The sequence below is a fragment of the Neophocaena asiaeorientalis genome, unplaced genomic scaffold (genome assembly GCF_003031525.2).
Source record: "Neophocaena asiaeorientalis asiaeorientalis breed wild unplaced genomic scaffold, Neophocaena_asiaeorientalis_V1.1 scaffold487, whole genome shotgun sequence".
Classification (NCBI taxonomy): Eukaryota; Metazoa; Chordata; class Mammalia; order Artiodactyla; family Phocoenidae; genus Neophocaena; species Neophocaena asiaeorientalis.
This window is the reverse complement of record NW_020173398.1, coordinates 633,066-658,411: the sequence shown is the minus strand read 5'-3', so window position 1 is coordinate 658,411 and position 25,346 is coordinate 633,066. Positions and strand designations below refer to the sequence as shown.

The 25,346-nt window shown below is 41.2% G+C and overlaps 1 protein-coding gene and 1 non-coding gene across 6 annotated transcripts in view; both read left to right on the top strand.

The window, feature by feature from the left end:
- BICD1 (BICD cargo adaptor 1) overlaps positions 1-25,346 on the top strand; it is a 198,791-nt gene that overhangs the window by 144,107 nt on the left and 29,338 nt on the right. For 2 of the 5 annotated variants that reach the window (XM_024747131.1, XM_024747132.1), the window contains exons 5-8: positions 7,139-8,230; positions 12,284-12,435; positions 14,981-15,298; positions 16,260-16,453. In XM_024747131.1, coding sequence (XP_024602899.1) covers positions 7,139-8,230; positions 12,284-12,435; positions 14,981-15,298; positions 16,260-16,453 — 1,756 coding nt within the window. Of the gene's footprint in view, positions 1-7,138; positions 8,231-9,002; positions 9,004-10,208; positions 10,232-12,283; positions 12,436-14,980; positions 15,299-16,259; positions 16,454-25,346 lie in introns of those variants that run through there. The other 3 variants (XM_024747134.1, XM_024747133.1, XM_024747135.1) reach the window with 3 other exon arrangements.
- LOC112401072 (U6 spliceosomal RNA) lies at positions 11,525-11,627 on the top strand. Its single transcript, XR_003003517.1, has one exon. It is a non-coding gene; the product is annotated as a U6 spliceosomal RNA (small nuclear RNA).

Genomic DNA, 25,346 nt, shown 5'->3' with positions numbered 1-25,346 from the left:
AAATGTCCCAAGCGTCAACCTCTAGTCGAGAATCATTCTTAGAGGGACAGCACTTTACTCTCCCGTAAAATGGGGATACATTTTACCTTCTTCAAACTGTCATGAAGGTTTTTGAGTTAATATACACAGAGTGCTTAGAACAGGGCCAAGCACATGATAAATGCTCAATAATTATGAACTATTATCATTATTTCAACTCCACAGTGCCTTTAATTTGTTAAGCACGCCATTTATTTAGCTATTGTTAATATAATTAACTGTTATTGTTGGATGATTAGCTCAAGGACCGTCATCTCAGATGGGTGTAATGTGGTTGCTGGTAAGTCTCAGGGTGTGAGACAGTCTGAAAAGGGATATTCATTCAGCAAAAAGTTAGAGTGAGAAAAACTTGGCTGGATAAACCGTCCCTCAATATATGAGAAAACTGTGTACCTTTGAATCTTTCATTAGAACTTAATTAATGCTGACAGTTTATAAAGATGTAGAGGGACACAGGAAGGGCCTTATGTCCCAAAGTTTGCTCTTAATTTAGCTGTAAAAAACAGGCTGCACACAGGAAGGGCTTTGCAGTGTCCAGTCTCACACTTGGAACACTAACTACTAATTTTGTTGTAGGCAAAGTAACCACCTCTCTTCTTTTAACCAGCATTTTTTCTAATATATCTCATTCAAAGTGTTGAACACAAGTATAGCAGAATGTATCTTCTCATGCATAATTTCTTTATAAACTGAGTTTTTCCTTAGCTATGTGTCCCCTTGTGTTTAATTCATATAAATAAATTATAAAAACATTACAGGAGGGCTTCCATAGTGGCGCAGTGGTTCAGAATCCACCTGCCAACGCCGGGGACACGGGTTCGAGCCCTGGTCCGGGAAGATCCCACATGCCGCAGAGCAACTAAGCCCGTGCACCACAAGTACGCAGCCTGCGCTCTAGAGCTCGCATGCCACAACTACTGAAGCCCACGTGCCTAGAGCCTGTGCTCCGCAACAAGAGAAGCCACCACAATGAGAAGCCCGTGCACCACAACAAAGAGTAGCCCCCACTCGCTGCAACTAGAGAAAGCCTGTGCACAGCCACGAAGACCCAATGCAGCCAAAAATAAATAAAATTTTTTTTAAATTACAGGATACACTGCATAGAAGTTATTGCAGTTGGTGTTGATGTGAATGAGCCTTGAAAATAATATGGCAGTTCTAATAAACAACACTTACACACACCTTGCGGCACATACCATGGCAGTACCATTGTTTTGGACCTTCTGAGGGAGCAATAAAATGCACTTTCACTATGACTATCTGGAACACTTGGGGCCAGATGTATTTTGAAATTAAATATTCAGAATATAGAAAGTGTAGGCATGGAGAAAATTTCCCCTCTTCCCTTCTAGGTTCTTTGTCTGGCCTAATAATTAAATTGAAGACAGATTAACAAGAGAAAAACAAATTTAATTTTGTATGTAGAAGGGCAGAGGCAGGAATGTAACACCCTATACCAGGGAATATGCAGCTTTTAAGATTTTCTTTCGTAGGATTAAAGAAACCCTTTGAGGGACTTCCCTTGTGGTCCAGTGGTTAGAAATCTGCCTTCTAATGCAGGGGACGCAGGTTTGATCCCTGGTTGGGGACTAAGATCCCACATGCCGTGGGGAACTAAGCCTGCAGGCCACAACTAGAGAGGCTGCATGCCGCAACTACTGAGCCCGCGAACTCTGGAGCCTCCCCACCTCAACTAGTGGGAAGTCCGTGGGCTGTGATGAAGAGCCTGTGTGCCTCAACTAGGACCCAATGCAGCCAAATAAATAAATATATATTTTTATGCTTTAAATATACTTTTATTTCTGTTTTTTTAATCAGTCCAAAATAAATATTTAAAAAAAATAAAGAAACACTTTGAAAACAGCATACCTGAGTCAAAGACTATCAGCCTCTTCTTATCTTGCAAGATTCCATCTATGCATGTAAATTATGTTTTCCCCACTAATGATATTTACTTAACCTGGTTCCAAAAAGAAAAAAACTATGTTTATGCCTTGGGTATCAGGAATGTTGGGTTAATTGCTTCACTTCTCTGAGGTGCATTTATAAAAGGGAAGGTAAAAGGTGATAAATTAGCCTCATCACTAGTCTCTATGATGCCTTTGTTGGAATTAGGAAAAAAAAAAGTCCCCTTCCTCAAGCTATCGTACTGCCATCTGCTGGAAAATGGTAATAATATTGATAAATATAAAAACCTACACTGACTACAATTTAAATAGTGCCTACTAGAATTGGATCACCCTCAAAATCCAGTTATTTCAAATAGGCTATAATAATAATAATAATTCTCAGTGACAAGTACTTTAGTTCATTTTATTAGAATGAAAATAAGTAGATCCTGCCTGGGAACACTAAATAAATTACATAATTATTTAAAGGAGTCTCTATGCTTGTGCTAAAATTTCTACCTTTGACAAATAGCCTCTGTTTAACTTCATATCACAGAGAGTCAGACTAAGCAGGAGAAAACTCTTTGCATTTTTTTCTTCAGTATCATACTGGCTATATAATTTCACATGTAATGTGAGAAAATAGTAATATTTCTGTAAAACTGAAAATTTTAAGTTTTGTTGTATCCTCGTGGATGGAAGTAATAAAGATCCATATTGTGTTTATAGATATACTGTATTAAAGGCAATTTAAATTTTTCCTATAATGATGGTAAGTGGTCAATTTGCTGCATGTCCCATAAGAGTTAAAAGTAATTTATATATATTTGCTTAATTGGTGGATGCTTGTAACCCAGGTAGATAGTGTTATCCCCATTTTACAGATAGGGAAACTGAGGCACAAATATGTTATGTAATTTGCTCAGAGCCAAAAGCCTAGGAAGTGGATTGCTACACAGAGAAAGAGAGAGAGTCAAACAAATGAAATATTATCTGTGCTTAACAGGGACTCACAAAATATTTATGAGATGAAATTAGTAAGACAAGATTGGTCAGTTCCTAGTTTTTAAAAATGTGACAAATACAATTTCTTAGGACAAAGTTGACAACTTAAGTTGTCAAACTATTGTAAACATTACAGTTAAAGATTACCTTTAAAAGCTTTAGGCAAACACATTTCTCAAAAGCCTTACTTTTTTTTTAAACCATCTGTCAGTAACCATAATAAGAGCATCCATAATCACACAACAAGGGATGAGTCCATGTAGTTATTTTTTAAGAACAGCTTTATGGCAATTATTCACATACAATCCACCCAGTTGAAGGGTATAATTTGGTGTTTTTTAGTATAGTCACACAGTTGTGCAATCACCACCACAGTCAATTCATTACACCAAAAAGAAACTATGTACCCATTAGCAGCCACTCCAACCGTAGGCAACCACTAATCTACTTTATGTCTCAGTAGATTTGTCTATTCTGGACATTTCATTTAAGTGGAATCACACAATATGTGGTCTTTTGTGTCTGGCTTTTATCACTTAGCATAATATGTTCAATTCATGTTGTAACATATAGTAGTATTTCATTTCTTTTTATTGCCAAATAATACTCTATTATATAGATATACCACATTTTATTTATTCATTTATCAGTGATGGACATTTGAGTTGTTTCCACTTTTCAGCTATTATGAATAATGCTGTTATGAACATTCATGTACAGGTTTTTATGTGCACTTATATTTTAATTCCCTTGAGCATATACTTAAGAGTGGAGTTGCTGGGTCATAGGGTAGCTCTATGTTTCACCTTCTGAGGAGCTGCCAGACTGTTTTCAAAGCAGCTGAACCATTTCACATCTCCACCAGCAGTGTATGAGGATTCTGATTTCTCCACAGCCTCACAGACATTTATTTGCCACTTGACCATAGCCTAATTGCCCTGGCTAGAACTTCTAGTACAATGCTGAATAAAAGTGGCAGGAGTAAACATTTTTGTCCTGTTCCTGGTCCTAAGAGGAAAGCATTCACCATTAAGTATGTCATCTGTGGGTGTTTTGTAGATGCCCCAGCAGGTTTAGGAAGTTCTCTTCTATTTCTAGATTGTTGTCTGTTTTCATCATGAAGGGGTATTGAATTTTGTCAGATGCTTTTTCTGCATACATTGAGATGACCGTGTGGTTTTGTCCTCTGTTCTGTTAATACAGTATATTATATTTATTGATTTTTGCGTGCTGTCAACATTGCATTCCTAGGATAAACCCCACTTGGTCAGGTTGTCTAACACTTTTTTTATATGTTGCTGGATTCAGTTTGCTAGTATTTTGTTCAAGATTTTTGTGTCTATATTCATAAGAGATACTGGTCTATAGTTATCTTTGCCTGGTTTTGGTATCAGAGTAATACTGGCCTCATAGAATGACTTGAAAAGCCTCCCTCCCCTTCTTTTTTTTTTTTTTTTTTTTTTTTTTTTTGAGTCTTTGTCCAGCTGACTGACTTTTGCATATACGTGTGTGTGTGTGTGTGTAAGAGACAGACAGACAGAGAGAAGAGATTCCTTCTCACCACACTCTCCAAAATATATTACCTTCTTTTCCAACTGCTGGATTCCCTCACCTTGTGTTTCTTGGTTGTAGGCTGATCTTTTTTCACAGCTCTTATTCATCAGGGCACAGATTTGCCAGTGTTACTTCACTTCAAGCAGAGAAGAATGTTATTTATTTCTGAGTTCCAATTTACCTACTCATACTATGTATAACATTACAAAAATCACACCAGTCATTCAGGTGTCAAATTGAAAGTCAGATGACCAGGAAAAAGACTTTATGGAAATTAATAACTCATAAAACAGCTTTTATTTCTTTTCCTATAAAAGTCCTAATATAAACATGCAAATTCTGCTGTGTTTTCTTTTGTTCCTTCACAAAAGAAGAATCTATTAGTACTCAATACATATAAATGTGTTTATTTAAAAGGTAAACACTCAGCGAAATTGAAAATAATTTCTCTGGTGGTCCAGTGGGTAAGACCCCACACTCCCAATGCAGGGGGCCCAGGTTCAATCCCTGGTTGGGGAACTGGATCCCACATGCATGCCGCAACTAGGAGTTTGCATGCCACAACTAAGAATTCCACATGCTGCAACTAAAGATCCCGTGTGCCACAACTAAGACTCGGCGCAGTCAAAATAAATAAATAAATAAATGTTAAAATCATCCCCCTCCCTCCAACCGTCATTCCAACTGCCTTTAAAAATAATAATAATAATTTCTATGGGATGGGATTTCGCTGGTGGCCCAGTGTTTAGGACTCCGTGCTTCCACTTCGGGGGCACAGGTTCGAAACCTGGCCAGGGAACTAAGATCCCACACACATGCCACAACTAAAAGCCTGCATGCTGCGTGGCCAAAAAAAAAATAATAATAATAAAAATTTCTATGGCGCGTAATTATAACAATAAAATAATATATTGTGTACTTACACCAGACTACAGAGTTTACAAATTATGCATTCGAGTTTTCTGGCAAAACAACCAACCCTACTATGCAAAGTAAAATCTTCAGTTTCAGATGGAAGACAGAGATTGTAAGAAGAGAAATAAGGCAACTATTCTTAGTCACTGTAGAAGATTATATATTATTTATATATAATTATAGATTACAGTCAACTCAGCAAGTCTCTCTTGAATAAGTTCTTCACAAATGGAGATTAAAATATACACTTAGAATGAATAGTAATTTTAATCTTTAAAGTGCTTTGCATTTAATAATTCAAAGTACCATGTATCTTAAATAGTTTAAGCCCTGCTGTCTGAAATCCAAATACAATTTAAGGTACTTCAAGCCTCAATAGCTGAGGGAAAATGTAATGGCAGAGTTATACAAAATTATTCACAATTTAGTTATCTTTTTTTGGAGGGGGTGGGCAGACCCACCTCAATTGTCCAGAAAAAATATATACACACACACACCTGTATGTATGTATGTGTGTATTTACATACACACACATACATGTGTATGTGTGTATAAAATTTGGACATCATTCCCTATTCAAATGATTCCACCAGAAATGTATTGAGTGTGGAAATTAGTACTATATGTGGAACATATACATATGAAGGAGACAGTGTTGTATTTAATGTTTTCTGGAGGTGCTATCATGAAGAAATTGGTAGACATACTTTGGGGCTTAGAAAATGTTTATGTTAAATGGGAATGGCAAAGTCCAGGTTGGAAGCTCTCCTAAAGGCATTATCTCATTTATCATAACACTTTTGCCTCTAAAACAAACCTGAGACACGTTCAGTACATTTTGTTCTCATCCAGTTTTTAGTTTTATCCAAAAGTTTTTCCTATTGAAGAGCTTTTTGAAATCAGCTATGCGTATTGTATTCATGTATACTAATCAAATGATACTTAGATTTTTCAGAGCAAATTTACTTAATTTTTGAGAGAAAAAGAAAAAAAAACAGTCCATTTCATTGAGATTGTATACAACACCAATAGTAGAATATTTAGGAGATTTTCCATCTCTTTTATCAAAAATTCAAATGTCTTGGCTTTTCATCAAATACTGTGTTGCATAATTACCTGGATTTTCACTTAAAATTATTGCCCAATAATCTGGATAAGTCAATTCATCTTCAGCTATAAGCAAGTACAATCTGTTATACGTAATGAAACCCAGCTAAGAGGATTTGTATTCAAATATATCCTGACTCTGATATGAAAGAGTTGCTTTTGCACATACAAATACAAATTTGTAAAGCAGATGTGTTTGCCATGTAGAAGCATTTTGGTCATGGGAATTGGACCACAGTTACCCAAATGTTAACAACAGCTAACATTATAATACCTTGAGCATTAAATTCACTGTCCTACTGAATCATCCAAATGTCCCTGTGAGACAGGCATTGTTATGCTCCTTTTATAGATTATTAAACTGAAGCTTGCCCAGATTTGACTTGTGTATAATGCATGAGAATTTGGATGGGTAAATATGCAGAGCATAATTCTTTTGGAATGATGTACTTTTTGATTGAGTTACCAGAACTGCTTAAATAAGAAAACACACTCCAATTCAACTTGTAGTAATGGGAACATGGGCTCTTCTGCATTTTTAAAACATATACATGTCCAAATGTGAATGGGTCAAGCTCATCACTGACATTGCCTTGAAGTCATTCAGAGACTTTCTTTTGGCCTTGCAGGTAGAACGGGAAAAGGCCATTCTTCTGGCCAATCTCCAGGAGTCACAGACGCAGCTGGAACACACCAAGGGGGCACTGACGGAGCAGCACGAACGGGTGCACCGGCTCACGGAGCACGTTAATGCCATGAAGGGCCTGCAGAGCAGCAAGGAGCTCAAGCAGCTGGACGGGGAAAAGGGCCAGGACTCGGGAGAGGAGACCCATGACTACGAGGTGGACATCAATGGCTTAGAGATACTTGAATGCAAATACAGGGTGGCAGTAACTGAGGTGATCGATTTGAAAGCTGAAATTAAGGCCTTAAAGGAGAAATATAATAAATCTGTAGAAAACTACACTGAAGAGAAGACAAAGTATGAGAGTAAGATCCAGATGTATGATGAACAGATTACAAGCCTTGAGAAAACCACCAAGGAGAGTGGAGAGAAGATGGCCCATATGGAGAAGGAGTTGCAAAAGATGACCAGCATAGCCAATGAAAATCACAATACCCTTAATACAGCCCAGGATGAGTTGGTGACATTTAGTGAGGAGCTAGCTCAGCTTTACCATCATGTATGTCTGTGTAATAATGAAACCCCTAACAGGGTCATGCTGGACTACTATAGGCAAAGTAGAGTCACCCGTAGTGGCAGCCTGAAAGGACCTGATGATCCCAGGGGACTTTTGTCTCCACGGTTAGCCAGGCGGGGTGTGTCATCCCCTGTAGAAACAAGGACCTCACCTGAACCAGTTTCAAAAGAAAACACAGAGGCCAGCAAAGAACCAAGTCCAACCAAGACTCCCACCATCTCTCCTGTTATTACTGCCCCACCATCATCTCCAGTATTAGACACAAGTGACATCCGCAAAGAACCAATGAATATCTACAACCTTAATGCCATAATCCGGGACCAAATCAAACATCTGCAGAAAGCTGTGGACCGGTCCTTGCAACTGTCTCGTCAAAGAGCTGCGGCACGGGAGCTGGCCCCCATGATTGATAAAGACAAAGAAGCCCTAATGGAAGAGATCCTCAAGCTTAAGTCCCTGCTGAGCACCAAACGGGAGCAGATCGCCACACTGAGGGCAGTGCTGAAAGCCAACAAACAGGTGATCTCATTCTACTAATGAGCCATGCTAGCCAACACTTTAGTTTATTCCTAAATGTTTTTGAGTGTCCACCACCATCAGGATGAGAGTTCAGATTCCTGGTCATTAGAGGAATAAAACAAACTATGGCCAGAGCCAGATCAGAATGTAGTAATTTCTTTGAAGTGCGTGAATGGATGAAACAGGAGAGTAGCTATGCCCCACTAAGTAGAGGTAGAGGTGAGGAAATTAAAGCAGGAACAGAGAAGATCCAGTTGCAGATGTAGAAAGGCAGTCCAGGTGGTACTTACCTGGAGCCCAGCAATCACTGAGTGTAGAAATAGGAGATGGGGGGGGATGCAGAATAGTCTGGCATGGAAGCTTACACCAAGCTTACACATGCACAGACAGCAAGAAAGGCACCCTGGCAGGCAGCTAGAGCAAACAGAGGGGAGCTCTCTAGAGAGAGGTAGAGATAGAGATAAAATAGAATGTGCACTAACTCTGCCACTAACCACATATCTGAAATTTAGGTCCACTTGGGATGTTAATTCACCTCAGTCAGAGCTTAAGCAGTAGAGAATTTTTCCTAACCATAGATCTTGTCCTTCTGGCATAAGTAGGAATGCTACCACATGATCCTACCTAACTCCTAGATCTCCTTGATGTCTGAATTTGGTTTCCACCCTCAAGCTTTTTCTGGATGACAGTGCTATGACATATAGGTGGGAAAATATTTTTAACCTCTGTTATTTTCTCTGGAAAGTGAGACTTGAAAGATACCTTTGAGAAGGGTGCTGAATAAAGGGTATTGATAAAAAAGAAGCAACAAAACATCAAATACCTTCCTGCAAATGTGAGCAGTGCTAGTGTTGGAGGGTGAAAGTTAATTTCAGATTCAGACTTCCTTTCCCTTTTGCCTTTAACTGGGGGAAACCATACCGTTATCATGCCATCTACATTGCAGCTTTCTTCCATCTTTATCTTCAGTTCCCATAAACCTGTTGATAGAATTTGGAGGTCTATACCACAAGCAGTAATAATGTTTGCACTATATAAACATGTTTTTTACAAATCTAAAGGCAAAATAGGACCTTATTTTTGTGCTATCACTTCAGGGAATTAGAAAAGATTGGGGTGAATGAAGAATTTGTGAGAGATCGGACTCCAGTTTGAGGTCAGAATGAGGAATTTGTTACCATATCCTTCCAAAGACCCAATGATTTAGTGGTCATGACTAACTAATACCCTATTAGATAAGGCTTAGAAGACCTTCATCAAGGACATAATATCCTGGGCATTCATGGTCAAGCCATTCAAATAACTTATTTGACTTCTTCCTGAAGTTTGAATATTACTGACCTAGAAACCTAGATCTATAGAAGTGTCAAGATGCTTAATTGACATAGAAGTACAGATAAGCATGGTTGATCAGCCAAGAGAGACTAATTTGTCAGTAAGCATTCATTGATTCCATATTTCATGGCAGGTAGTAAGTAGGGATGCAAAAATAAATGACTAGTAGTCTAGTAGAATTTCAATACATGCCTGTAACTATTTACAAGATAGTACCTATCATCGAGCATTTTAGAGTGATATAAACAGTGCCATAGGAATTCAGAGCAGTTCAAAGCATTCCTGGCTGAATTTTTATTTTCATAGTAGTTTGTGGTGCCATTTGCATTACATTAGTGTCACAGCCCATATGGTCTCAGTAAATTAAATGTAAACACATTTCTAGCCATGTCTTTAGTTTACATTTTAATGACGTTAGGGCTATTGCTGTGATGCTGTGTGCCATAAATAGCTCAGGTCTCTACAGATGACATCCACTATATTTAGACATTGTGGAATACTTGTTATTAAGGCTAAGCTAAGAATTCTGTCATAGAGGAAAAAAAGAGAATCTTCCTGTTTTTATTAAAACAGGCATTCTGAAAAAAAAACAGGCATTCTGCATTCTCTATGACTTTTAATATACCTTAAGGTTTTTTGTAAGCACAGTGTCTTCTGATGAGATAAGTAAATGTTTACAAAGGACCATCTGTATACTAAACAGTGATGGATGCTAAAGATTCAAAGAAGGCCAATACATGGTCCCTGCCTTCCAGAAAAAGACTCACAGACTTCTGGGGTTGTCAGAATAGAACAGATAATTACAGTTTGATGTTGTACATGCTGTAATCCAATTTACGGGAACATTGCAAAGGAAGTAACTAATGTATCCTAGATCTAGACCTCTGTGGCTGGAAACAAGATTTTTTGTTTAGAAAATCAACTTTGGGAGAATGTGGTGAATGCAGACGTCAGCAAATCTGCTAATGGGTTAGAGATACTTACACTTTCTTAATTCTGAAAAAGCTTTGTGCAGTTTTGTGGACACAAATCTACAGACATTGCTGAGTCCTTTGGGGCATTTTTCACAATAAATGAGTTTGTACGTCTGTTTCAGATCTTGCTCTCTGTCACTTCCCTCTCTTTTCCCCTTAGATAACTGACCATGTATGTAGCTCCACGTGTTTACAAACTTGTTACATCTACATTTTCACAACTTAAACTTAACTGTCTGTTCTAAATGATCATGTGTCTAAATTTTTAAAAAATCAAACAACTGCCATTTTTCCCCAGGTCGATTTCTGCATTCTGGATAACCTTCTGAATCTATAACATTTCTAAAGTTTCTACTGAGTTGTAGCACTACAGAACATACTAAACTATTTTATGAGTAACCTCTCATTTTAATCTGAATTTAAATACAATCAAAACTATTAAGTTACATTAAAAATAAAAATTTAAAAAACGGTTAAGTTATGACTTTGGAATAAAAACATTAACTACCTTATCCAATAGTGTTTTAATTAAAAAAGAATCCATTTATCTCTATAAATGGATTGGCACTTTGTAGAAGAAAGTTGAAGCTGTCCACTTGAAGCACAAAAAGAAATGTTAAAAAACCACAGTAGTCTTCCTGGGAAATCCCATTGCTAATGGATTTTTTTCATTAGTAATGGGCTTTTTTCATTAGTATTGAATATTTTTACACACTCTGAAAGCTGTAGTTAACAGTTTGTAAAAATGGTGTGTTTCCAGTTTGGCTTCAATATGAATACCATGGGGGTTATGCATCAACTAGGCGTCCCTAAATATACATTGATTTCATGCATTGATTTAGCCAACATTTTTTGTTTATTTGTTTCTATTTCCTACTGTGTGTCGGGCTAGTTCTCAATTTGAAACACTCTTAATTCCAAGAACTTAAACATGCCCAAATCCCAAATTCAAACAAATACTTTAATTCATTCAATATTTTGGCGCCTGCTTTGGCAGCATATACACTAAAATTGGAACGATACAGAGAAGATTAGCATGGCCCCTGCACAAGGATGACACGCAAATTTGTGAAACATTCTATATTTAAAATATATGTATATGTATTTTTTGGAATCTGATTTTATGGAGATTGTGAAGAAGAATTTGACTATAATTTATTGTTTTGAAGAAGTTGTATACAAAGACTTAGGAAATAATTGATTCTTTGTTAATTTTTTTTCCTTAAATATATAATATGGATTTATAGTTTGTTATACTCATGTTATAAATTGCAATGACCTGTGTCTTTTATTCTATATGTTTCAAACCCACCAAGCACAGGTGACAAAAGAATATTTGAGTTCTATTGTATTTCGACTGGAAGCTGTGCTTCTTCACTAACTTCTCCTTGATAAAACCCTTCTTGTATAAAGTTTCATTTTGGCTCCCTTCATATCTGAAAATCCCACACTCTCAACAATCTGCATTAAATATTTACTGAACTACTATCATTCCCTTAGCTCTTGATAGTGACTCTGGTTCACAGCTGGCTTCTAGGGCAATTTATCCACATTATAGATTCACATTTATGTTTTGACATAAAAAAAATTGCCCTATGTCCGAAGTACATATATATATTTATATAAAATTCAACCTAGACAGTTTCACTTTTTATTTATGAAAGAAATAGACCCAGCATGAAGAATGTGTATGATAGATTTTCCTGATATGAAAATTGTAAGCATTGTGATTTTTCTGCTTTAGACAGCTGAGGTGGCATTAGCTAATCTCAAGAACAAATATGAAAACGAAAAAGCAATGGTGACTGAAACTATGACGAAACTTAGAAATGAACTGAAGGCTTTGAAAGAAGATGCAGCAACTTTCTCATCCCTGAGAGCAATGTTTGCAACAAGGTAATAGTTTTTCTTGCAAGATTAGGTGTGGTACATGGGGAAAAGACTTCAAAATGCACATGTTCATCTTCGTGCATCGTGAGTGTTACTTAGTCTGCCATCTAAGAGGGCAAGGTGTAAAGAAAATACATGAGATTCCACTCTGACAAATCTAAGATAAAATCTTTTGTGCTGTTTTCCAGAGCCCTCTACTGGACACACTGGATCAAGCAATTCTTCTACATACAAGTGTTTTTATTTATTAATTTTTTAAATTTATTTTTCATTTTTTATTTTTTGGCCGTGCCACATGGCTTGCAGATCTTAGTTCCCCAACCAGGGATAGAACCCGGGCCCCCAGCAGTGGAAGCAGAGTCCTAACCACTGGGTTCCCAGGAAATTCCCCATACAAGTGTTTTTAAATTAATATAATAGATATTTTTTCTAGAGCCTTATGTGCCCAAAAGAATTAGACCAAAAAAAAAAAAAAGAAAAAAGAAAAAAAAACACCTCCAATAAGGGGGAAAAAACTCACTTCCTAAAATAGCTAAATATTACATTATCATCACTGACATTTATTTCTGTATACATAAAAGTGTTTATCATTAGCAAGTATTTGTGTGAAAAAGATACTTTGTAATGAAGATTAATATTCATCATATCAGCTAATTACTTTAATATAGTGTGAATTAAATTATAATTTCTAAAATGTAATTATATATATCACCAAATTTTTCACACTGCCCAACTAATTATTTAGACAAATATTACTTACTACCTCCCCCCACCAGTTTTGTTATGAAGCACCACTATATTTTATTTTTTAGACCTGAAATGACTGTTAAGAATTATGGATTCAACGTTTTCAAAATCTTGAGGTGTTCAATATAGTGTTGCAGTTTCCTTTTTGCTGTCACAATTCAGTGCCAAAACAAACATAGTTCTATATTTTATATGATGCAAACTTGGTACAAAATTCACAAAGCATAACTATGCTTATGCTTTATTTACAGATTCAGTAAATTACTTACATGTAGCTGATATAATGTAAAAAAAAAAATCCTGGGCCCTGGAATCTGTCCAGCTTACTTTTAGTGTCAGAAGAGAAAAGGCTCAAACTCAAACTTTGTTATTGACTCTTGGAAATAGCAGTGAGGTGGCCGAGTGCCTAAGAGACCACAAGGTTACAGGAGAACTGAAGGGAACTGACTTCTGGGTCTGAGCACAGTAGAGTTTGGAGAGTAGAATGTCCACACCTCTGGCCACTATGGCGGTGGAGGGTGGCAGGATGGAGCATGGGTTTGGTGCACAATGCCCCCTTTTTAAAGGGACATTTAAAGTCTCGATCTGCTTTATATAAGAATTATTATCCTCAAATAATGCATTTTCACAGAAATTTGTTTTTTCAGGTATATTAACTGCCTTACTCCATAGTATTCTTAAAAATATTTTTATCTAACCAATTAAAATAAATCCAGGGTCCTGAAATCCACATTTTATTTTACTAAGCCATGATTTTTCTTATGATATTCCTACTATGCTTCTTGACATTCAGTGTTAAAGAAAATGGAACCCAGGAGATTGGGATTGACATATATACACTAATATGTATAAAATAGATAACTAATAAGAACCCGCTGTATAAAACATTAAATTAAATTATATTTAAAAAAAAAATAAAATGGGACCCACCTGGATCTCAAGTTCTTTCACTACAAAGTCTGTTCTTTCTTTAAAATACCAAAAGTCTTGTGTTAATTTCAAAGTTTGTACAATACATTTTGGGTAACTCCAGAAAGTCATTAACTATCTTCTGATTCATGGAGAGCTCTTACTATCTTAGTAGGTAAATAAATGCAGGAAAAACTCTGAATAATTTTGTGAATAATTCTTCCTTCCAAATGTACATATGCTTAGGTGTTACTTTTGGTAGAAAAAAGACCACCGAGCTTATCCTCCTGCTGCAGCACAAGTATCAAACCTGAATAAAGATGTTCCTGACAGCTGGCTATATCTGTTTTGAACCCTATGCAAATCTTGGTTTGCACCTATTGCTTTATCATCTGTTTGGGAAATCATTGAAGATACTCAGGTTTCTAATTCAGGCAAATCTGCCATATTGAAAGCAATAGCAACTACAATCTGTACTCAATTAAAATAAAACCTATAAATATAGATAAAGAAGTACATATTTTCTTTACAAATATTATTCTTTTGCATGCTACAGGCAGAGACTATAAAGCCATTGTAACACATCTACAATGCTGTGAACATTACCTGAGACTTTACTGTTGGTTCTTCTGCAACCACAATAACTCTGTCTCTGGGGTTTAAGATGCTACCTATTAACAATGTCCCCATATATACTTCATTGTATGGATTAACTATCAGTTATTGAACCTGCTCTGTTTCCAGTTTTCTGCTATAATAGATTACTTTCATTGTGATCTAGGAAGACCAGTGTTCCAAATATCTAAATTCCAGTAAAATTCATTACTTTCAACTTAAGTTCCAAACTTAATTTCACCAAGATTTTCTCCTGACCACTTTTCTGTTGTGGTTCCAGATGTGATGAATATGTCACACAGTTGGATGAGATGCAGAGACAGTTAGCAGCTGCAGAGGATGAGAAGAAGACTCTAAACACTTTGTTACGAATGGCTATCCAGCAAAAACTCGCCCTGACCCAGCGGCTGGAGGACTTAGAGTTTGACCATGAGCAGTCCCGTCGCAGCAAAGGCAAACTTGGAAAGAGCAAGATCGGCAGCCCTAAAGTAAGTGGGGAGGCATCAGTCACCGTGCCCACCATAGACACTTACCTCCTGCATAGTCAGGGCCCACAGACACCCAACATTCGGGTCAGCAGTGGCACTCAGAGGAAAAGGTATGCATGCAGCGATCTTCATAGTATGGTGCAGTGGCCAGATTTTAGTTAACTGCAGAAGTTAATGTGCTCTTATTGTGGAGGATGAAGGAAGGAAAGGAAGGGAAAAACTGGGAGTGGGTGTATAAATGGGCCTTGCCAATGTTGGTTTTTCCAAATTAAAACCTTTGGATACTGTGTTTATTTATTCCTTTCTGTCCCCCACACCCCATCTCTTGGTTAACCATAATATACTTTTCAAGTGTCTGTTAACATTTTTGCTGTTCCTTGTATGCATAAATATGCCTCTCCCTTACCTCCAACCTAAAAATTGGTAGACAAAAAGGTCAATATTAAGAATGAAGCTATGTTTTACATGGGTGATAGTTTTAATGGCAATGGTGCTATTTACCAGCTTCTCTCTAAGGAGGCAAGGATATGAATGTGTTCTCTTAGGGGAACTTTTGTCCATATTCCGAAAACTGGTGACTGACTGAAAAGAGATGTCTCTATTTAGGTCAAATAGAATGGAATATGTATAGTCTTTTTCTTAAAAGCAGGTTTTTGTGCTTTTTCATTTGTTATGTGAATATTGTTCAAAAGTCACTTGTATGGTTTTTAATGGCTTGATTTTATGACCTTTTTCCAGAATCCTGGATGTTGAATTACTTACCCTGTATATTCAGTTAATAGTAAAGTTTTTATTTTAGGAGTTTTCAGTTAAGAAACAAACAATATAAATATTTTCTATTTGTGGTTCAAACTGACTAACTATAATAAATCTCTTTTCCAGTATCCAGTACAGTTTCCAAATAGGGTTGTATCCTGGTATGGAAACTAAACATTTAGTGAAAATCTTGATTTACTTGTTAAAAAAATTTAAATGCCAATATAAATAATGTTGTCACTGGTGAGGCTTTGAAAGGTAATTAAAGTAAAACTTTTTTGTTTCCTATATGTATTTTCTTGGATCTCCTGCAAGACAATTTTCACCTTCCCTTTGTGATCAGAGCCGTCCCAGGACTTCAGGGGCTTCCTACCTACAGAATTTATTAAGAGTTCCCCCTGATCCCACCTCCACAGAATCATTTCTTCTGAAGGGCCCCCCTTCTATGAGTGAATTCATCCAAGGGCACCGGCTCAGCAAGGAAAAAAGGTTAACCGTGGCTCCACCAGGTAAACATTTTTTCCTTGGGTGCATGTGATGCAAATGATGAGTTGAATAGACAACTCTCCCCTTCCTTCCAACCGCTCACTCCCACCCATCCGCAGAGTCTAACTTTAATGACGGTAAATTCCTACGGTTAAAGTAAAAATGCCTTTATACCTCTTTCGGTTTCCTTCTTTACTCAGCCAGACAATCATTTCTTAGGAGTCTCCAGCGACCTCCTTTTAACAGTCAAGGATGGAAAATGAGAGTTGGAAGGAACGGGATAGCTGAAGGGAAACTAGCAACAGGCACAGCACAGGACACACACAGTCAGGTCCTATTTGCAGTTTGGTAGCTCATAGCAATTCCGTCTTGGTCAAATTTTGTCCTTTTCTTCTGATCATTTTTAATGTAATTTCAGTAAAGGGAGCCATCTTTATAAAAAGCCTTTTGGGCTGATCTCCTTTTGTAGTGACTCAGAATGTCTCCTCAGTTATAGAGAATGTAAAAGTAAAATCCTCTAAGGTTTTGCTCCTCAGGAACATTTAAGGTCTTAGCATAATGTTCTTATAGTTTGTAAGCCCTTATTGATTTGTGCTTACCAGCATGCTCACAACTTACTTTAGCTTCACTGTTGAGCATTTTTCTTTTTATAATATTTTTTATTTTTTCTACGAAAGGCCTCAATTGAAAATGTGACTTCTGGCAGATAAAGATCATCCTTTTGGGAAATCCCTGCCTGCATGCTAACTATAGGTCAGAGGTGGTACACAGGAATTCTGTGAAACAAAATAAGCCCAAAGGCAGCTGTTATTAGGCTACTGCAGGGAATGACAAATTAAAACTAATTCTAGTTAGTTGTCAACAGTTAGAAACTCAGGAGATTTCACCTGAACAGCTGTATTTCTGGGCTCTCTTGAAGGATTCTGAGTATCTGGCAGCCCTAAGTCTGCATTCATGCATGTCAGCAACCTGTTGGATCTACGTAGTGCCTGCTGCTTTTAAACAGGGCAAACTGCAGTTTACCACAGGGCCTCTCGCTCCCAATTACTTATGCACTCGTTTCTGTTATCTTCCGGCCCCTACTGTAACCTTTGAGTTTGCCACAGAATTTTTCTTTTTTTAAAAAATTTACTTCAATTTTACCTTAATTCCTTTTTGGAAACCTCAGCCTTTGGATCTCTAATACTGTACTTTCCTTATCTGATTCATAAGTCAGCCTACTGATTGGGATTAAAAGATATGGTGTGGAAATTTATAGCAGAAGTTAAACATTCTAAGAATGTTTGAGGACATAGGTAGTGATAAGGAGTTAGAAGAGCCTTAACAGCCAAAGTGTACACCTAAAACAAAAGGCAACAACTCTCCTGGATGTTCCTCCTTTCATAACTCTTATCCTCTTCTTTTAGACCCCTTTGGAAGTATCTGTGAGTCACCAAAGTGGTCCTGATTCATCAGGACACCTAACTTAAATAAAACCCACAGGTCTTTTTGTGTTCCAACTGGACTTAGTAGCACTATCTTCTAGAACTTAGAAAATAAATTCTGTGATTAATAAGTAACCCTATTGTATTTTAATTTTAAAAGTGACATATCAATAAGATTAAAATTAATAATAAATATTATTAACTATTTTCATTTTATGTATGACTATTTGATGCTTGTTTACATTAATATCTATTTTACATCATTGTCATTACATTGTGGAAACCACTAACAGATATCATAAACTTTTCTATGTTACTGCCTAGTCTTATTTTTATTTTTAAAGGTTGTAGCGTAGATTCTATTTCAGATATTGTTATTGCATTAATCACTACTTCCTCTCTTGTTAGCCTCTGAGATGGTTTTCCATTATTTGTTATAAGATTCTATTAGGAATAGCATGCATTCAACTTCTCATCTACTTCATTTTCTTCTCAAGAGTGAGATCACTGAGTTAAAGTATGAACATCTTTATGTTTTTTGCTCCATTTTGATGTGCTGTCAAAAAGGGCATATCATGTACTAAAAGTCCAACATTTTCACACATTGACTCTTTCTACAACTTTATAGACACTGTACACATCTTGCAACTCTAAGGCTAGTCAGCATACATGAATGAGAATACTATTATGTGGTCTTAAATTCTTTAGTGTTGAATAATGAGAAAATGCCATAGGCCTTAGGAATGATTGCTATATACAAGATTAGAGAGAGAAATAATGTGGAATTCAGAATCGTCATTAGGCCAGAAAATCATTTTAATGACAACTTAGCATATTAATAAACCTTATATTTTTAACCATTTATTTGAAGTTAAAATAATAAAAGCAGGAAGGAAGTAAAGCTGTTATTATAGCCTGAAGAATTTTTAACTGGATATCATGGAACCAATCAGATTAATCGTTAATAAATTCTTAAATCAACCCAGCAACATTTTCTAAAAGGTTCTGGTTAAATGAATTACTATAGAAACTGACTAGCCAGCTACACCAAATTGTAGCTTCTAAAAATATTTGCACTATTGACAATATATATTATTTTTCCTAGGCTGAACTATATTGTATAAAACATATTAAACATTATTTGATGCTTTTACTATATAAAATGTTTTCATTAAGCTGAGGAAGGGAAAATATGCCATATATATCCAGTCCTATGTCCTATGCAAGAAATATCTTAAACCCATGGGAAATAATAGGTTTTATGAGTTTAATATGTTATTATTATAAGTTTACTTGCTGGTAACAATATATATTCATCAATTTTTTTTTTTCCATACGCGGGCCTCTCACTGTTGTGGCCTCTCCCGTTGCGGACGCGCAGGCTCAGCGGCCATGGCTCACAGGCCCAGCTGCTCAGCGACATGTGGGATCTTCCCGGACTGGGGCATGAACCCGTGTCCCCTGCATCGGCAGGCGGACTCTCAACCACTGCGCCACCAGGGAAGCCCCCAAAGTATTTTAATATATCTTTTTAGGTGATTTTAATTATTCTAATCAGCAGTGTAAGGAATGGCACCAAAAACGGAGGAGAGCTTAAACAAGCTTTATTTGGGAACGCTCCCGGGCGAGGTTCACTGGTCCGAGAGAAAGGGGCCAGAGAAGTTGCGCCCGGGTGCGGGCGCGAACAAAATTTATAGAGGTGGACGCAGGGGAGGCGCTTGCTGTGTGAAGCACCCCCTTTTCTGGTAATCTTTCGGGTGTTGTGGCAATGTCAGGTGTCGGTTGCATCAGCCTCAGAGCCGTTGGTTCCGCCCCTCGGGGAGCGGGAAGACTGGGGCCGAGTGGAAAGTCCCGGGTCTGTTTCCTGAGCAGGTGGAAAGTCCCGGGCTGATGCCACTCGTGGGTTCGGCTGCATCAGCCACCCTGGCGGGGGTTCTGTCTGACTCCCTGGGCCCTTCCCCGGACCTGCTGGCCTTACATCCCGACTTCTTTGGTGTAATGGGGCGACGTTTGGTCTCTGGCTACTTCCTGCTGTACGGGGGCGCCGGAAGGGAGTCGGGCGGGCCAGCGGTCCGGAGGTTAGGGGAGGGCGGCAGTGGGGGGTTCTGTGGGTAGTAAGGCATATGGGTGGAGGAGCATCTGATTCACCGCCACCCGAGAGACTTCTTGTATACGGCTGTGGAGAAACCTGAGGAAACGGGGCAAGCGTGAATAGGATGCAGATAAGGATTAAGGGGCCTAGGATTGGTGTTAGCCAGGTATAGAGGGTGGACCGCCACCAATCGGGGATGGGGGAGGTGGATTGTCGCTGCCTGCGTTGGAGTTCTTCTTTTAAGCGTCGGAGAGCATCTACATTGTCTTCAACGACCCCTGTCTCGTTGATGTAGTAGCAGCACTCTTCCTGTAGGAAGAGGCAGGTACCTCCTTTGTTGGCTGATAGAAGGTCCAGGGCGTGTCGATTTTGGAGGGCAACTCGAGATACTGAGGTGATCTGGTGCTGGAGGGAGGTGATGGAGGCGGCAGAAGCCTCGATGGCTAGCTGGAGTTTCTGTTCTAGGTCACGGGATGTTGAGACACTGTGTGTTAGGGCTCCTCCCCCGATGCCCGCAGCAACGAGGCGAGGGAAAAGTCTGCAACCATAGGGAGAAAGATGGCCCTTTTTTGTCGGCCAAAAAGTTGTGTGGTAAGTGAGAGAAACTCGGCTTGGCCATATAATGTGAGTTGTGGAACAAGGGTGACAGGGATACATGGGAAGGGGGAGGAAGCGTTGACCTCTTTTGTAACGGAGCCATTACACCAAAAGAACAAGCCTGGTGGGGCCCCCATTGGCATAGTTACAGGGAGGGATGAATTGCAAGGGAGTGCATCATTAGTTAAGTTTGGGCGGCTGCCATAGCAAATTGTGAGGTTCTTTTTTTCTCAATCAAGAAATATGGGGACTCTTAAAGGGGGAAAAGGTAAGTTCTGGGAGGAATTGAGGAGGGTAGAGGTGAAGGGCTGGTCGAGTGGGACAGCCGTCAATGGTGGTCGGCCAAGTGAGACACATAGAAAGCAGTCAGAGATGTTGCCTATCCCAGTGTGATTAAGCATTTGCACCCCCTGGCGGATGAGGACCAACCAAGAAAAAGGGTCCATCTTGTGGTCAGGGTGGGGTAGTTGGCGTTCTAGGGCCTGTTCCGTCTCCTGGACCATGGTGGCCTGCTCGCTCAAGTGCTGGATAATTTCAGGGATCACTCTGACGAATGAGCGGAAGACCTTGATAGAGCCCATGGGGTAGGCATCAGTTGCCCACCGGTAGATTTTTCGTTGTACCCCTTTTACCCATCTTGTGTCCCAGGGATCTTTGATGTTGATGAATAATTGACCCTTGCCATTTGTGGTGAGCAGGTGGGATTGTTGGAGCGAGCTCCTGGTATCAGTTTTGCCACATGGATGTTACATGAGTGATAGGGGCACCCCCCATAGGTCTCATCCCACCATTGACAGTAGTCTCGGGTCTGATCATAAGTGAAGCAGACAGCGGGGGTGGACCATCCCAGGGGAACACCTTCTATGTTAGAGATGGGGATCTGGACTGTTACCAGGGCCTGGCACCCATCTGGTTGGCAGTTTCCCGTGCCCAGGACTCGCGCGTGGGTCCGACCTTTAGCTTTCCATGTCCCGTGGACATGGAAGCGCCATAGGGACATCTGGTGAGTCCTGGGTGGCAAGGAGGAGCAGCAGGAGGAGAGACAGGGTGACGGACAAGCCATAGTCTCGTGGGACCCAGCGGCAGGGCCGTCCAAGTCTCTGGAGTTGGGGCCATTTTAAGGCGGGAGACATGGTACCAGGAGGGGTGTCCCAAGAGTTTAGCTGCCGTGGGAGTGGTGAGAATCACCGTATGGGGGCCTGTCCACCGTGGCTTGAGAGATTGGGGGTGTAATTCTTTGAGGAGGACGCTATCGCCGGGTTGTAGAGGGAGAGAGGAAGTTTCAGAGACCGTGACCGTCGGCAGGTTGCGGTCAGTGTGCTCACGGAGAAGGTGGCGAAGCAGAGACAGGTAGGGGAGGTAGGAAGCTAGGGGTGGGTTTTGGGTTGGTAAGTTATGGAGGAGAAAAGGGCGGCTGTAGAGCAGTTCAAATGGACTGAGACCAGTAGGGGTCCGAGGTGAGGCTCGGATTCGGGTGAGGGCAAGGGGGAGCAGGTCGGGCCACGAGATACGGACCTCAAGGGACAGCTTGGTGAGGTGGTCTTTCAAGATTCCGTTGGCACGCTCAATCTTACCGGATGACTGGGGGTGGTAGGGGATGTGGAGTCTGAAGAGCCTCGGATACCTGTCGAAACACCTGAGAGAAGACGGGTCTGTTGTCCGACTGGATGGAGATCGGCAGGCCAAATCGGGGGATGATATGTTGGAGAAGGATGGTGGCGACCGTATCCGCTGTTTTTCGGGCCGTTGGGAAGGCCTCGATCCAACCTGAAAAGGTGTCGAGAGTGAGCAAATATCGGAAGCGTTTACAGCGGGGCATGTGGGTGAAGTCAATCTGCCAGTCCTCGCCAGGTTGGTGTCCGCGCATCTGGTGAGTAGGGATTTGGGGTCGTAGGCCTCCTTGTGGAGAGACGGACGCGCAAGTCTGGCAAGCCGCGTGAGTTTGTGAGATGGCATCTCTGAGTCCAGGCATGTAAAAGAGGGGATCTAGGAAACGGAACATCGCCTTCGGGCCAATGTGTAGGGACTTGTGGATGTCTGATAGGAGGCTGGCCGCTTGGGCTGAAGGGAGGGCAACTTTGTTGTCCATAAAAATCCATCCTTTTTCGGCCTTGTGGCCCCCTTTGGATAGTAGGGCTGTCTCTTCGTGGGGGTCGTATGCGGGTCGGATTGAGGTGGTGAGGAACAAGATCGGAGCTGGAGGGGCCTCTTTGGTGAGCTTGCAGACCACGGAGTCGGCCTTTGAGTTACTTTGTGCTATTGGGTTAGAGGGAGACTGGTGGCCCCTGCAGTGGATGATTACCACCTCCTCAGGCAGTTGGAGGGCCTCCAGAAGTTTTGCGATGAGGGAGGCATTGACCACCGGGGAACCCTTAGTGGTCAAAAATCCGCGTTCCCTCCAAAGAGCTGAATGGCTGTGTGCAATCAGGAAGGCATATTTAGAATCTATATAGATATTGATGACCCTTTGGCCCTTAGAGAGGTCGAGGGCCCGCATGAGTGCTATCAGTTCAGCCCTTTGAGAGGTTGTCCCTTCTGGGAGGCGGTTGGCCTCGATAATGGTTGAGATGGTTACTACCGCGTAGACTGCCCGGTGGTGTCCGTCGGGGCCGAGTATTGAGCTGCCATCTACGAAGAGGGTGTGGTCCGGGTTTAACAGTGGAGTATCAAATAGTCCCTCCTGTCAGCCAATCCCAGGAGTTTGAGTGGTGGAGCCGTCGGGTCGGTCCGCCCTCCACGTGGAGGCGCTGAGGGAGGGCCGGCCGTAGGGCAGTCACTTTTCCAATGGCCTGTTAGCCCACAGCCAGGGCAGGGCTTGGAAGGAGGCCGGGGATTGGGACATTGGCGAGCCCAGTGCCCTTCTTTTCCGCACTTGAAGCAGGCCTCTGGTGGGGTTGCCTTTGGCAGGTCCCGTGGATGTTGTCCATGGGAGATGGCTGGCCGCAGGGCGGCTACAAGGGCTTGGGTTTGGAGGGCCACCTTTTGGTGCATCCGAGCCTGTCGGCTGGACTCTGCCAAATCTTCACGAGCATTGTAGACTTTAAAGGCCATTTTTACCAGGTCTCGGATGGGAGTTTGGGGGCCTTCCTCTGCCCATTTAAGTTTTTTTCTGATATCAGGGGCTGATTGGGTGATAAAGTGGGTGGCCAAGACCGTTGCGCCTGCAGGGGTGTCAGGGTCCAAGCGGGTGTAGAGAGTTAGGGCCTCTGTAAGGCGGTTGAGAAAAACGGCTGGATTTTCATTGGGCTCTTGGGTTATCTCTTTTAGCTTTTCGAAGTTGACAATCTTGTGGGAGGCAGCCTGCATACCAGCCAGGAGGCATTGGATCATTAGATCACGTTTGCGGCGACCGTCTTGGCCGTCCTGATAACTCCAGCCCGGATCGATGCCAGGAACGGCAGTGGCTCCGACGGGCATAGAGTTATCAGTGAGGTGGACCTGATCTGCATGGTTTCGGGCAGCAGTTTGAATTCGTTCCCTCTCGTCGGGGGTCAGAGTGGAAGATAGGATCACAAAGATGTCGTGCCAGGTTAGATCGTAAGCTTGAGAGAGGTAGCGAAATTCTTTGATGTAGCGGGAGGAGAGTCGGCAGAAAAGGAGCCTAATCGCCTTTCTATTTGAGAGAGATCTTGGAGGGAAAAGGGAACATGAACCCTAACTAATGCTTCCGCTCCGGCCACCTCTCTTAAGGGACAGAGAAGGTTTGGGTCTTGGGTGTCGTGGTGGTGAGAGTGGGTGTGTGAGCTGATTGGCGAGGAGAGGGGCGAGGAGAGACAGGTGAGGGAAGGGGAAGCCAAGGGGGAGGTTGCCGGGGGAAGCGGGGGAGCGGGGGGGGGCAAGAGATTCGGCTGGGTCAGCTAGTGGAGAGGGGGCATCGTCAAAGGAAATTAGGGGCTTGGATGTAGTAGATGTCTGTTTGGCAAGAAGAATCTGGGAAGTGGAACAATCGGCGCAGAGGGAAGGGCAGGAGCGTAAATAGCAGAAGGCCTGGACGTAGGGGACCTTGGCCCATTTACCCGTCCTGCGGCAGTAGTTATCTAAATCGCGGAGGATGTTGAAATCGAAAGTCCCTTCAAGAGGCCATTTAGATTGATTGTCTAGAGGGTACTGTGGCCAGGCCTCGATGGAATAAACTATGAGCCGCCTGCGGCGGAGATCTTGAGAAAAGCCGAGTTTTGTAAAGTTGGCCAGGAGACACCCCAGGGGTGCCTTAGGATCTGGTTTGGAGTCTGAAGTCCCCATGACCTCCGGTTTGTCCCCGGGTGAACAGAGAAAGAGAGAGATGTCTCTGGTCTCAATCTCTGGTCACGGCTGATCGGAGAGCAGTCAGGCGGTTGGGACGTCTCCACAATCGCCCGAGGCTCGGAGGGAGGATGGAGGAATCCCTGACGCGGCCGCGGTTAAGGACAGGGAGTCCGGTGGGTAGGGACCCTGGGGGTCGAGGGGAACGAAGGAGGAACTTACCCCGCTTCTGCCAGATCAGGTGGGTGAGCAGAGGTCCCCGGTCGTTCCCTGGGGTGGGGGGGTGGCCCCGCGGTAATTTGTGGGGCTGGGTACCCCTCCCGGGTTTCGGCACCAAATGTAAGGAACGGCACCAAAAACGGAGGAGAGCTTAAACAAGCTTTATTTGGGAACGCTCCCAAGCGAGGTTCACTGGTCCCAGAGAAAGGGGCCAGAGAAGTTGCGCCCGGGTGCGGGCGCGAACAAAATTTATAGGGGTGGACGCAGGGGAGGCGCTTGCTGTGTGAAGCAGCCCCCTTTTTTGGTAATCTTTCGGGTGTTGTGGCAATGTCAGGTGTCGGT